This window comes from Pygocentrus nattereri, chromosome 14 (assembly GCF_015220715.1).
Source record: "Pygocentrus nattereri isolate fPygNat1 chromosome 14, fPygNat1.pri, whole genome shotgun sequence".
Taxonomy (NCBI): domain Eukaryota; kingdom Metazoa; phylum Chordata; class Actinopteri; order Characiformes; family Serrasalmidae; genus Pygocentrus; species Pygocentrus nattereri.
This window is the reverse complement of record NC_051224.1, coordinates 36,196,205-36,210,043: the sequence shown is the minus strand read 5'-3', so window position 1 is coordinate 36,210,043 and position 13,839 is coordinate 36,196,205. Positions and strand designations below refer to the sequence as shown.

General features: G+C 38.0%; 1 protein-coding gene across 2 annotated transcripts in view; it reads right to left on the bottom strand.

Annotated features, from left to right (window-relative positions):
• tnrc6c1 (trinucleotide repeat containing adaptor 6C1) overlaps positions 1 to 13,839 on the bottom strand; it is a 90,378-nt gene that overhangs the window by 63,030 nt on the left and 13,509 nt on the right. For both annotated transcript variants that reach the window (XM_017724992.2, XM_017724993.2), the window contains exons 2-3: positions 6,132 to 6,234; positions 3,335 to 3,356 (exon numbers count right to left, since the gene is read on the bottom strand). In XM_017724992.2, the coding sequence (XP_017580481.1) occupies positions 3,335 to 3,356; positions 6,132 to 6,194 (85 nt within the window). In that variant the 5' untranslated portion in view covers positions 6,195 to 6,234. The remainder of the gene's footprint in view (positions 1 to 3,334; positions 3,357 to 6,131; positions 6,235 to 13,839) is intronic.

Here is a 13,839-nt window from a genome sequence, read left to right as displayed (position 1 = left end):
TTCTATTTAACAGATTATTTAGAGGTTTACCCACCTCGATCAATCGGATAGAAACTGTATTCCGAATGACCTCAACCGGACTAGACTATTCCGACTGAGGGGTTTACATGGAGCTATTAGTCGGATTAATTAGGCTGCATGTAAACATGGCTACTGAATTACACAAAAACATAGATGCAAATTATTGATTAAAAATAAAGGCCATTTTTAGTGTTTGGCTATTAATGAAAACTTAATGAATGAATTAACAAAATTAATTACTTAAATAAGAATAAAAATAAAGTAAAATAAAACAATTTTCCATTAAAAAAAAAGAGAGTTTTAGTGTAACATGTAAACACTGTTAAACTTTAAATCATTGATCCACACATATGGAAAATAAGCTGCAAAACCAGCCCTTAAATATCCCCATTTACACTAAAGTTATCAAGGAGTGTTTAAGCCTGGAATGCTTTTTTAATGGAGCACAATACAGAGCTCATATACACAGTTCACAGTCTTAAGGCCTCTAAACACTGGACGCAACGTGCCTCATTGCACAGCATCCAAAAACCAGTGGTTTTTATGGAAGCATGCACACCGTCACCGACTCGTCGCAGATTAAGCGTATCAGGAAACCAGATGGAGTGCTAAGAAATGCAAATAAGTCCATTCGTCTCCAAATGACCAATGTTCGTCTTAAATCTTTCTCTTTACCTTTTCGTTAGTTACTAGGCGAGATATTTGTCTGCGTTGCTATGGTGACCAGCTAAAGAGTGAATCAGCAGTTATAGGCTACATTAACTCCAGCATTTGAGACCATTTGTTGCTAAAACTGTTAGAACGATCCGCAGAGCTTTATTTTAGTAAGCTACCACAGCTATTATTACTATTCTGTGATGCGTTCGAAATACAGAAGGAGTGCATTATATAGTGTGCAAGCCATGTTGTGATGCTGCTATAATATTTAACTTTTCTCAGCCGTTGAATCTCTAGTCAATCTTTAGTCAGTTCACTATGTAGCAACCGCTATATTATTCACTATACTGTAGTGAATGAGAAACGAGTGAACCATTTAAAATAAAGCTCTAGTCTTTTTCAGCTCTTATCTTTCAGCCAGTTTCTGAAGAGGCAGTAAACTGGTGTCAAGCATGATGAGTGATGCTGAAAGCTTTATTTCATTCAATTTATAAGAGTGTTAAAATGAACTAGAACCTAGCTTTAATCGCCTCTCCCTGCCGGCATAATATAACAGCGCTCTGATATGTGACGCTCTACTGATATGCGGCGCGCCTGGCGTGCGGTGGCCTTTAAAGGCACAGTAACAAAACACTTTAAATCTAAAGGATTAAGAGAGGCTGGAAATGGTCGTATAACACTGAATTACAAGTGTTTGGCAAGCAAATTTACAATATAGGCACTACAGCAGTATTGTTTTTATTTTTAGAAGTGTGCATTTTAATCATTTTTTTATCTGTATATTTTAATATACCTGGAAGTAAACATGTAAAACTCTGAATCCCAAAAACAAAACGAGCAAAGTACAAAAAATAAAGCTCCTACTGACACTTTCCATCTTTTTTTTCCCTTTTATTAACGCACACTCCTGCTTAGCAGTCCCCACTGAGATCCTGACAGGGTGTGTGTGCGTGTGTGTGTGTGTGTGTGAGAGAGAGAGAGAGAGAGAGAGAGAGAGAGAGAGAGAGAGAGAGAGAGAGAGAGAGAGAGAGAGGGAGAGAGAGAGAGAGAGAGAGGGAGAGAGAGAGATGGATAGTCTTACTCTGTTCTACACTGCTGCTTTCTGTCACACAGTGCTGCTTCCACATGCACCCTGCTCTCCTGCAAAGCACGCTGCTCCCACTACTGCATGAGCTTTCATATCAGCTACACCGTCAATTCACTACAGATAAACTACAAATAAACTACAGCATCACTACACATAAAAAGAAAGAGAATGCGACAGACAGACAGAGAGAGACAGAGAGAAAGAGAGGGAGAGAAAGAGAGAGAGAGAGAGAGAGAGAGAGAGAGAGAGAGAGAGAGAGAGATCTACACAGCTACAGTCAGAAGAGTGTGTGAGGCAACGGTGGTCCTGTCGAGTCCACAGGAGTGTGTGAGAGACATACATGCTAACACCGTTAAAACTCAAACACACACACACACACATACACACAGGCCCGTGTGTGTGAAGGCTGATGTCAGAGAGCTCCAGCATTAACAGATGCTCTAACGAGATTTATCAGCATCACCTCTCACACACTCCACGCCCATCTGGCCACAGACGGCTCAAGCTCAACATCACTCTGGATAAAATATACAAATGTCACGACAGAATTTCGTGTTTGAGTTTTGTTTTAAAGAGTCCTATGATGCGTCTCGATGAACGCATTAAGTGCTTGTATTTATATTTCTCTGCCGTACCTCACACAGTCATTCTGACAGACTGTCATACACTACAGGAAGTGTAGGGGGCAATATAGCTTCTACTGTTTCATTTAAAACACACTGGAAAGTCTGAAACAGTGCAGTACAATGTAACATAATTAATGGTCCTGCAACACCCTGTTTTAGGAACTAGCTTGCTTACTTTTGATGTCGTCAGCGAGATGAATTATCCTAGTTACCGCCACACTGCCTCTGGCTTCATGGCCAACTCCTCAAACACTTACGCTAAAGCACTTGCGTTGTGTTGTAGGAAATATAATAACTGCTGTACTGCTACAAGTGTTGACCATAGGAAACAGCTTGGCCAGCCTTGGCTGTTGCTATAGCACCCCCTTGCTGCAACGCTGAGAATGCAGCTTGCGCTTGCATCGTGGCGCATGCATGTGAACGGCACTTAATACCGTGTTTGAGAAGCTTCAAGTCTTTGCATTCTTGCGTGAAGCACATTTCTGGCCAGATTCTCACATGGTGATCTTCAAAGGCCACTGACTGGTCACTTTATACTGTTCCACAACGAATGTTCCAGATCACATGCCACAGGTCTTTGCTAATGTCTTTTTGTTTACCGATGAAATCATCTGCTTGCTATGTCTATAGCGATGATGGAACTGGAAACTCCAGACATTGTCTAATCCTATTACACACAGTGGTTACTGACTAAGAAAGGTAGCTAAGTAAGCTGATAAGCCAGTCTAAAGGCTAGCTGTCCAAATGAGAGCATATGAACCATAACGTGATGCAGACAAGACTGACTTAATAAATCACAGCCTTCGGCAGCAGTGGGATCATAATCCAGCTGAGCTTCGGGAAGAAGAAAAGACCGGAGTCCTGCTTCTCTCCATTTACTGCATTTATAATGAACCCAAGTACAATTCAGAGGAAGAGTGTAAACACGAGAGCCACAACTCACCTTTGGTTTTCTGTTCAGCAGCCTGAGAAGAAAGATTAGAAGCAGATTAGAAGGTTGAGCACCAACCGCAAATCACTACTAATCACTACAGTCTATTTAGAACAACACAAAATCATCTAACGTTCAGGTAAAGAGTGCATAGAGAAAGAAGAACCAGAGGAACCAGTGTTGGGCAGCAGTGTGAAGTGTTAAACTATTCACGCTATTAAAGTCAAGTACCTTTTTAACGTCAAGCTATTTTCTCCAGCAAGTAGAACTGACGAATCGTAATAAAACATGACGTCCAATAAAGCTGTTGCATCATCACAAAGACACCAAAGAAGCACTTAATTATTTTTAAAGTGGTGTCTTTGACTGGATGTGCCTTTTTTTTGGTGTGCAAACAGAAATTATATACAAGCAAATAGCAAAAAATACAGTGTTACATTAGCCCCATTCACTCTTGCGCAAAATAAAAACAGTGAAACACTAAAAACAGCTAATAATAGCTACTCTCATGAGAAGTGTGACCACATTTTTGTGCACTTTTAGACTGAACCAGGCACATAAAGCTTCAACTCATCCTGCTTACAAGTCATGCTCAGCACGGTTTTCCCGATGCCGTTAGATAACGGCCTCAGAACTCTATACGGGATGACACAATGATGTAACTTTTCACTGAGTGCGTTTACATGCACTCAATAAACTGATCGTAATCAGTTCTCTGCAGTTATCTGATTATTCAAATGGTCATGTAAACGGCACACTCTGATTTCTTAGATCAGAGCAAGGTCTAGAAATTAAGAAATCCAATTAAGAAATCCGATAAAGAGAACTGGATTTTATCACATGCAGTAATTGGTGCATGTAAACTCGGATTTCTCAGTCTGAGCATGTGTGAAAACGAGACGGCGGCACTGGAAATAAGCAGGCAGCATTGCCGCGAGACGCAGCAAAACAACCCTGAAGCCAACTACACGCTCGACGAAATGAAGGATTTAATTATTCTTCGTCTTCTAGATGATCCATGTTCACTTTTTCAGGTAAGGTGGCTCGTTGTTTAAAAAACTGAAATTAAAATAAAAAGGTGTGGCTACTGCCTGACTCATGTAGACCTGGACTTTCCCATCATCTGATTACTCAAGAGCATGTAAATGCTTGGATCAGATTACAGCCAAAATCAGATTTTCTGCAGTTCTCAGATTATTAAGCGCATGTAAACACACACGAGGATTATTTCTAGGTTTAAGTCCATATTGTGCCACCCAACTTGGTGAAACTGGAAAACAATCTAAAAAAAAATTCAGTTTGCTTACAGGGTCATCAAACAAACGAAAGCAAATTTTCTATCTAGCATTCAATAAATGTCAAACCATCAGTTCAGCAGCAACTGCTAAAGGTTAAACAGTGCTGCTAAATAGGAAAGAGAAGGTAGCACGACACCAGCTCTGCTCACCACACAACAGGTTCGGTTCTGACTAAAACCAGCTTGACTGATAATGATAATTAGAGGAGGATGACTCAGTTGGTGCTAGAGGAACAGAAAGATTAAATTAAACCTGCTCTGTGATGTTTGGACCTGTAGCCTCCTAGCTAGAACGGGCTACTCTAGCTAAGCTGGCTTGTATAGTGACCTACAGACACAAACACCACAGTACAGGTTCAATTCCATCTAACTGGTGCTCCACTTTTACAAGTGTGGACTGAAAAGGCCAAGTCGAATGACTGGTGCTGGTGCGAAATAAAGCCAAAATCGAAGCTGTTCTGCAGCGTTTTGAGCTGTAGCCTGCTGGGCTAGTGGGCTAAAGGTTCCACTCATTGCAGTACAGGCTCGGTTCCAGCTAACTGATGCTCAAACAACACCCATTTAGAGGATGAAGACTCAGAGAAGAATTGAATGACTGGCGTTGGAGTGGAACTGAACATGTTTTGCTGCATTTAGCCTGTTAGCCACTGCTGAGCCACTTTTCTGTGTGGGTTCCTGGTTCTGATTTAGCAGCACAGCAATAGAAAAAGGAAACCGTGGTCAGTCTCACGAATCATCGCCAACACAAAACGGCACGGTACCGCATCAAAAAAAATCTGATTTATCGTGCAGCCCTAATTTTAATATATATTTTAGTGACTCAAGTGGTCTTATTTATTTTAACCACTTATTTTAACCTTCACTAAGCCCCACCCCCTCTTCGTTACGGCTGCTATGCTCGACAAGCGTTCAAGCCCAACATGTTATTTAATGTAGCGTTCAACTGCAAAAGGCAATTCATGGTTTCATTTTTGCACGTTTCCAAAATTTCAGAAAGCAGTAGGAAAACAATCCCCGCACACTGCTGTTCAGTTTTCATTAGTAATTGCCACTATTTTTGTTCGAGAACAAATTATACAGTGCAGACTGAAATATTTACAGACCAGAATATATTTTTAAGATGTTTCATTTAACAGTTTTTGGAAAGCCAAGACGCTATTAAACGATAAATAATGTACAATTATTTATTTAACGCAAATCCTTGAAGAGATTTAATTGGCACTTTTCAAATACAAGGCATTATTGATATTAAATTTATTAGGATTTATTTTATTGATTTTAGAATCATCTCTGTTCATTATTCTGGACATCTAACATTTCATTTTTTTATGTTTAGCACAAATACAAATGAGTTGAAACCTATTTTATACATTTATCTGCAATGAAATCCATTTCATATGAATGAAAGCAGAGATTCCAAAACTTCTGAAGGGAAGTTTAGACACTATGTTGTATCTTCAAGTTTATTTTGGCCTTTGTAAAGAGTTCAAGTCAAAGTCTAACAGCGCTTACCTTTTTCTGAGCAGCTTCTTTCTTTTTCTTTTCTTCTTGCTTTTTCTTTTTCTTTTCTTCCATCAAATGGTTCTCTTCTTGTGTTTCTCACTTCGTCTCTCGGCTGCAAGCGAGAAGAAAACGCAGAAATGTTAATTCTATCCCAGCTGTATTTCATTAACCCGTTTCTGACTAGAAGTCATGAAAATTCATTTTAAATTCTATGCAAAACTCAAGGGTAAAAATAAGAGATGCAAAGACATCTGCTGGTAGAATTTGTGCTGCAGCCGCATATTTTTTTTACAGTCATCAGGCATAAAAAGGCTTTACTGCCTATTCTGAAGCAATTAACATCTTTGTAATTAACAACAAATGTAATTAACAGATCAAAATAATATGGTTAGATCAGACTGTAGCCTTTATATGAACACTAATCCATGCCAGCTTAGTCTCAGCACACTACAGAGAATCAAACCACACTACAGAGAATCAAACCACACTACAGAGAATCAAACCACAGTATGAGTTAAAACGTCTTTAAGCCACAGTAAAAATAGACATACATGTGACTTGAAGGGGAATTCCGCTGATTTTTTAAAAGTTCTGCATAATTTAATCACTGAAATGAACACATCATTTAGAGCGGTAACCTAGTCGTAAATCTAAAGGAAAAAAAACTGTTATATAATAATAAAATACAAAAAAAAGACCTTTGCCTTACTAAGACCTGTGCTTAAAAAATTCATTTTGGCCCAAAATTCCGTAAAATCGTAAATCTATCATAAAACAATGTCTCAGGCATCTGGCAGCGCATTCCTAACCACTTTGTGTAACAATTTTATATATAAAGAGGCATAAAACGATTAAGACTATCCTATTCCTATCACCTCCAATGTGAAAAATTCTAACTCAGTAAGTTTCTCTAGAAAGGAGCATTTCACACCAAACCACTCTGAAAGACTCTATTCACATTTCATTATTTAGAAACCCTGAAAATCTGGTGCAATTCCCCTTTTAGTCTGAATGGGAAGTTTGTTGGTGAAAAACATACATTTCGGTTCAGTTTGCAAGCAAACAGCAAAAGCACAACATTGAGCATAAATCTGTCACACATCCATCTGGATCAGCTCTATCTGAGAACTCCAACTCCCAGAACTCCCTTGGGGATCACGTGACTGCTGACTCCCATTCCACAACCTGTCATCGTTCACCGCTTCACCAGGACACCGATACGTTTCACCTGCCTTTCTTGATCATGTGACCAAAGACAGTTTGGCCCAATCCCATTCCACCCCTCACCCCCACCACTGAGCCCTTAGCCCTCTGTTTTGCATGTTCACGTCTGGGGGCAGGGCGTCCCAATTTTTGTTGAGATGTCTTTTCAATGTATTCTGATCGTTTTCTTCGTAACAAGCAAACAAAAATTGCTAAAAGTATGCCAATCTCTCAGCAGCTCGCCAGCTAATTTCCCGTTCCACCTTAAATAGTTCAGCAGTATTGACGCCTGAAGCGGCAGGACCTAACTATTTAAGGTGGAACGGGAAAATTCGAACAAGAATAGCTGACTTTATTGGGCTGTTTGTTTAGTAATGTAAAATTTACGTTGGGGATTGGGGTTATTAAGTGGGTGCCACTAGGGATAAGGGTAAGGTGAAAAGGAAAACCTAATGGAGGGAGGGTAGAGAGGGAGTGGAAGGGTGTGTGGGAGGGGGGAAGAGAAAAAGGGAAAAGGGGGCTGGAGTTAAGAAAAAGGAAAACATCATAATCCAAATTGATCCTTTTATTCACTCCTTTATTTGTGTTTTTATATTTGTGACCAAACACCAGATACTGTTTAGGCCTTTTTTCCCTTCATTGGATTTGTCCTGTTTCTTTGTTTTCCTGATGTCTCATTCCCTCAATAAAAAAAAAAAACCTGACTTTAGCTACGTATCACCACACAATCAGCAGTGGGCAATATTAACTATCTTAAACCCCCTCTTTGAAAGCATGTTACCCTAAATGTAACTAAAGCCCAGGAGTGAGGAGCTGAACTTTACCCTTCTCTCCTGTCACTGAAGTCGGGCCTTCAGAGCAGCGCTAGTAGCCTGATAATGAAGCAATGTTTTTTTTTCTTTTTCCATTTGGTGGTCCCGTTTCGTAGGGCAAGATTTCAACCACTACCCTTTGTAACTCCGTTCCAAGGGATTAGGGTGACATTCGAAACCAAGGGGTAGGGGCAAAAAGAAGGAATGGGATTGGGCCTTAGTGTTTAAAGCCTGGGCTTTACTCAGATCTTTGCGAGGTATTGCTTTCTTGTGAGCTACTGAACGTTTTTTCTAGTGTTGCCTACTTTTATTTTTCTATTTGTTTTTTTCTTTATGAATTTTCGACCCTGTTTTTTGCCTCTGTCCTTTCGGATTTTGTCTGCTTTCTGGTTATGTTTGTCTTTTTGTGTTTCTGGGCTGTTTAGGATCTTTTGACTATGAGTTTGAAAAGTGTTTAAATCAGTAAAGGCTCTAATTTTATCTGTGACGTCTGATCAGCTCTGGACTGTTACAGAATCCTACTCAATAAAGAAGTTTAGCTAATGGCTGTGGCATGCGCAGCAGTGCTTAACCAAGCAGCTAACCCAGCAGTTAGTGGCTGGCGAATTCAACTACTAAAAACAGCAAAAACACAAAAGTACAGATCTACACCATCTGATACCGTCTCCCGACCTACACTGCATATCATATCGTCTTTCTTCCATGTGCTTGTTTCTCATGTGCTTTGCTATACAAAGCATTATAAAGTCATATTGCTGCTAAAAAGCTTTATAGTGACTGGGGAAAAAAATGTCCAGTCATTTCAGTGGGTGTTGTTATTGATCATTGCGCTTTTCCATGAAAGATGGTCGGAAGAAAACAAGAGGTGTGTTGACTCTTCATGCCTACATCTACATAAAGTTTTACACACAATTTTTTTTTACCATTTTTCAATACAGTATTAAAATCATTACAGCCTTATTATAAAGAGTCTCTAGCCAACACCATAAAGGAGAAACAGAAGAGCCTGTTAACCCCACCTGACTCCTCCATATCCTCCTTCAGCTGTATCTGAGGGGAATTCAGGTTCACTCAGTGCATAAATTAGCCGCTCTGGCATCAAAAGAGGCTGTTAACAGCTTAGAAAAGAGAAAGAGAGATGAACTGGCCTTGGATCAAAGCAGCAAAAGACAACAATTGTGCTGATGTCATTTCTTGTTAAGACTTCAACTGGCTAGACTGAGAGATCTGTTTATGTTTGTATTCAATGCTGCGAATAACATCTGTGCATGCGAAATCATCTTAAAGGGAAATTACACAGATGTTTCAGAATGCCTTCATATTTATATGGTTGGGATTTAAATAAAGTCCTTCAGAGTGGTTTGATATGAAATGGTTAGCATCAAAAAAAAAGAAAAAGAAAAAAAAAAAATAAATCACAGTGTCTACAACACAAATATAGTCATTTTATTTACCGTCCCAAACCACCAGTGAAGCTACACGTGTCTTCAGATTTTTTATTTGTAATGTTATGATGGTAAAATAGTAGTAAATACATCACATTTTCATTGGGTACTATTTAACCGTACAGCGCCCTGTACGCAAGAATACACCAGAGTGGCTTAGAAACAAATATGTTTTAGTCCAAAATCTTCTCAAAACTGTCACAAAACACAGGAATCTGGTTCAGACGTCTGGTTCCTATCACCACCACTATGAACAATTCTAACACCAAGTATCTTTAGACCGGAGCATTTCTCATCAAACCACCCTTAATGACTGTTCACAGCTTACCCATTTAATTACACAGAAATTGATTTAAAACCCTTTTAAATTTGCCAATATATCTTATACTGCAATTTCCCCCTGGGATCAATAAAGGAATCTGAATCTGAATATTTTTCATTACAAGGCTGATGTTGGAATATTAAAATATTACGTCGATTTTTTTGACATTTGTTACCTACTATAAAATTTCTTAGCAGGTAATTATGACTGTATTAAACATTATTTATAAATAGAAATGAGATTATCTGGCACTGAAATAAAAATAATTTCAGTAGATGCAATAATGTCTAAAAAAAAAGTTTTTATCTCATATTCTTACAGCAAACTCAATGAGAAATATTAGAAATATTCACTAAAATTTAAGATAACTTTGCTCATCAAGACATAATTCTTTTCAATATAATTGTATATAATTGCAATACATATATATATATATATATATAGTATATAAGTACATAAATTCAATTCCTATTCCAAATGTATATCCTATGCTTTTATCCTATCCCTTTGACTTTGAATAGTGGAATCCTCTGTTGGTGCCATGTAGAACCAATCTGAAAGAGTTCTTTAAAGATCCATATACAACTTGCTTCAATCATAGAGAAGAACCATTTGACCATGTAAAGAACCATTTATGCAATGGTTCTTTGAGTGTTCATGGTTCTATATAGGACCAGTGTCTTTACTAAAGGACCTTGTTTTTTCAGAGTGTAGGCAATACGTAACACATGGACAATATAACATGTTTCACTTTTTTCAGATTTAATAACTAAAAAACTACTGAATAAAACGTTCGTTTCCACAATAAAATGTGCACAGTATCAAACGACCTCAGCACCCTGTGGATCTGATTAGTAAGGACAACATTACGAGGAGCTAATTGCCATGACCAGAAACAATGAAACGAACAATCCGTTTCCTGCTTTCTGCTGTTCGGTTAACAGCAGTAAGGTTAATATGAGCAACAGTCAAATGTCCAGAATCTAATCTACATGCAACTTTCCTCAAGCTGCGCTTTGCATTAAAGCTTCGATCAACTTTGACAAATGAAAGACCACCCACTGTTGTGAGCAAGAAAACAGTGTTTAAACCCTTAAACGTCTAGAGTCACTGTGGTGTTGCTAAACATTTGATTTACATTCCGTAATTATTTTAATGTAATTACATAATTAAATCCTACATAACAGTTAGATAATGACCGTCCTTTAACCTCTTACTCTCCAGGTATATTTTGGTTTGTCTATCTGAATTTTCGTGACCAATCGTAAGGCAAATTATTCACTGCATGAAATAAATGTAAATTTTTATACTGTATTTATTTATTTATTTATTTGTAAAAGCTCCCTTCAGATTAACAGAACATGTGTTTTATGATCTACACATATTACTATACCCTTACAATTTACTGCTGAAAGCCAAAAAACTCAGACGCTCTTTGTGTTATTTTCTAAAAGTGATGTTTCCAGAGCAGATCACTGAAGAGACGCCGTCTGTTTATAGTTTAGAGCCCAGATTTGGAGAAAAACGGCTCGACTTTCAGTAGAAAAACAAAGTTCAGCTTCTTTTATTATAAGGGTTTAAAATTCCATCACCGTCTATTAGACTGGAGAGAAGAGCTACAGCCTCACACGACGCCCAGCTTCTGAATGGCGCTTATGGAATATGAACGTTATGAAGAACATGATGAAGCACGTTTTGGAGCCACAGGTGGTCTCGAGGAATTGAAGAGGTTAAGTTACATTCAGTGATGACAAGTCAGAACGAGCACTACTGATTTTTCCTGTTTGAGAAAAATGTGGCAAAAATTATATAAAAGAGGTTTTTCTTTACAAAAATACCCCCAGTAACTTTTCAACAAATACAAATCATCTCCACTTCCATTTACAAACAAAGTGGTCTGGACTGAAAGTTCTTCCAACTGAACTGCTCTGCTTGTTGAGCCAGAAATGATTCACATATAATTACAGCATGTTTTTCGCTTTATTGACAGCAAAACTGAGATTTCTTAGGGTTAAATTTTGCTGGATCATAAATATGTGAAAATTAAGCATTTCCTGATTGTAAATCTGCTGCGAATGAGCAAATCAGCACCACTTCCACCACATTACACATTTCTCCTTAAGGTATGAGAATAAATCTTCAGTTATTCACCACAGAAACTGGTCTTCTCTCACTGTACAGCCCATCAGACCCACTTAAGCATCAGAGACTGAAGAATCATTAAAAGGGAAATTATCAAACGGCACAAAACATCTTTGAAGTCAAACTCTCCCACAGATCACAACTGATCAGAAGCGTTCAGTAAATGTCCATCACCTAAGATTCCATCACCTAAAGCTATTACACAGTAAACTTTCACGCAACTAGTTGCATGTTGCGAGTTGCATGAATAATCATTGTGTGCAACAGCTGATAGCAACAGCCTGCTGGTTAAACCAGCTAGCTACAAAAACAGCTTAACACTCACGTCTGTTTGTTGCAGAGCTGCTCGATTACGGCAAAAATCATGATTTATTTAAATTGATTATTCATCGACTTTGGCAACATCACACAATTACTGAATCTTAAAAAAAAAAAATTTTATCAGTGGATTCCCTTGAACTTTAAATATAATCCAGCTGAAAATTAAATGTAAGAATATATGCAAAAAAGGAAAAAGTAATTATATCAATAATATATAAATACGCTTTACAAATAAATAATCTAAAAATGATAAAAATACGTAATATCAAAATAAATAAGATCAACTGTGATGTACTTCCCCTGCTAAAAACTACTCAGCATAAATAAAAAATAACAAATAACAATAAACTATATCAAAATAAATGAAATGTAAATATGATGTAAATGTAAATATGTAAACTGACATACTTTTATTTCGAATACTTTAAATTACGTCTAGATTTATTTCTATATTTCTGCACAGTTTATGTAAGTTTATGTGCAATTATATGTCTTGCTACTAAAACACTGCACTTTCCCTTCAGGATCAATAAAGTTCTATCCATCTATGAGTTTTAGATTTTAGGGAGGAGCACAAGCCCACCACTGTAAGGGAAAGGAGTGGGCTGGATTCACAGATCATATGAGGGCATCACTGAATAGGAAGGCAGCATAATCACTGTATCGCTATCTTGTTTTCATAATCGTTTGAAGCCAAAAACAATAATTAGAAACAGCATTCGATTAATCGCTCAGCCCTACTTTGTTATGGTTTGAATAACAGACAAAATAAAGCACTACTAACCATGAAGCTGATGAGGAGGACCGCTTCAACAGTTTTCTTGGCAAATGATTCAGTGAAATCACATCATTAGAAGTATTTTTTCCAATCTAAAGCCCTCTGCGTTATCATAACACTGGTTGTGATGAGGACTCTGTAATGTTTTCTCAGCATTCAAACACTAACACTGTCCCCTCAGACAGAGCATTTAAGGCCGTCCCCAATACTGTTATCTATATAAATGGACCACATTGTTCCATTTAGACTGACGTATGTAAATGACCTCTGTTCTGATTGGCTGCCTCATTCAAAAAAGCCATCCAGGTTGAAACGCTTCTACCTTCAGCATGAACAGACAGGGCTAAAATGTTGTAGGGCCTTTTAAATGTGTTGTTTTTTGCGACATCACAAAAATAATGGGGCTGTTTTTGCAACATGGTGCAAAGCTACATCACGTCACATATATGGACGCGAAAAAAACTTGAAGCTCACTCATATATATATGTATGTATGTGTGTGTGTGTGTGTGTGTGTGTGTGTGTCTGTATATATATATATATATACACACACATTATACACACTCACACCCTGCACAGTTAATTTAAGGAGTCGAGATTTCCACTCTGACTAAATCCTGTCTGGACTATCAGTGAACGGTTCTGCAGCTCTGTTTATTTCCAGCTGAGTGTTGCGGTGAAGAGAGGAGAGAGGA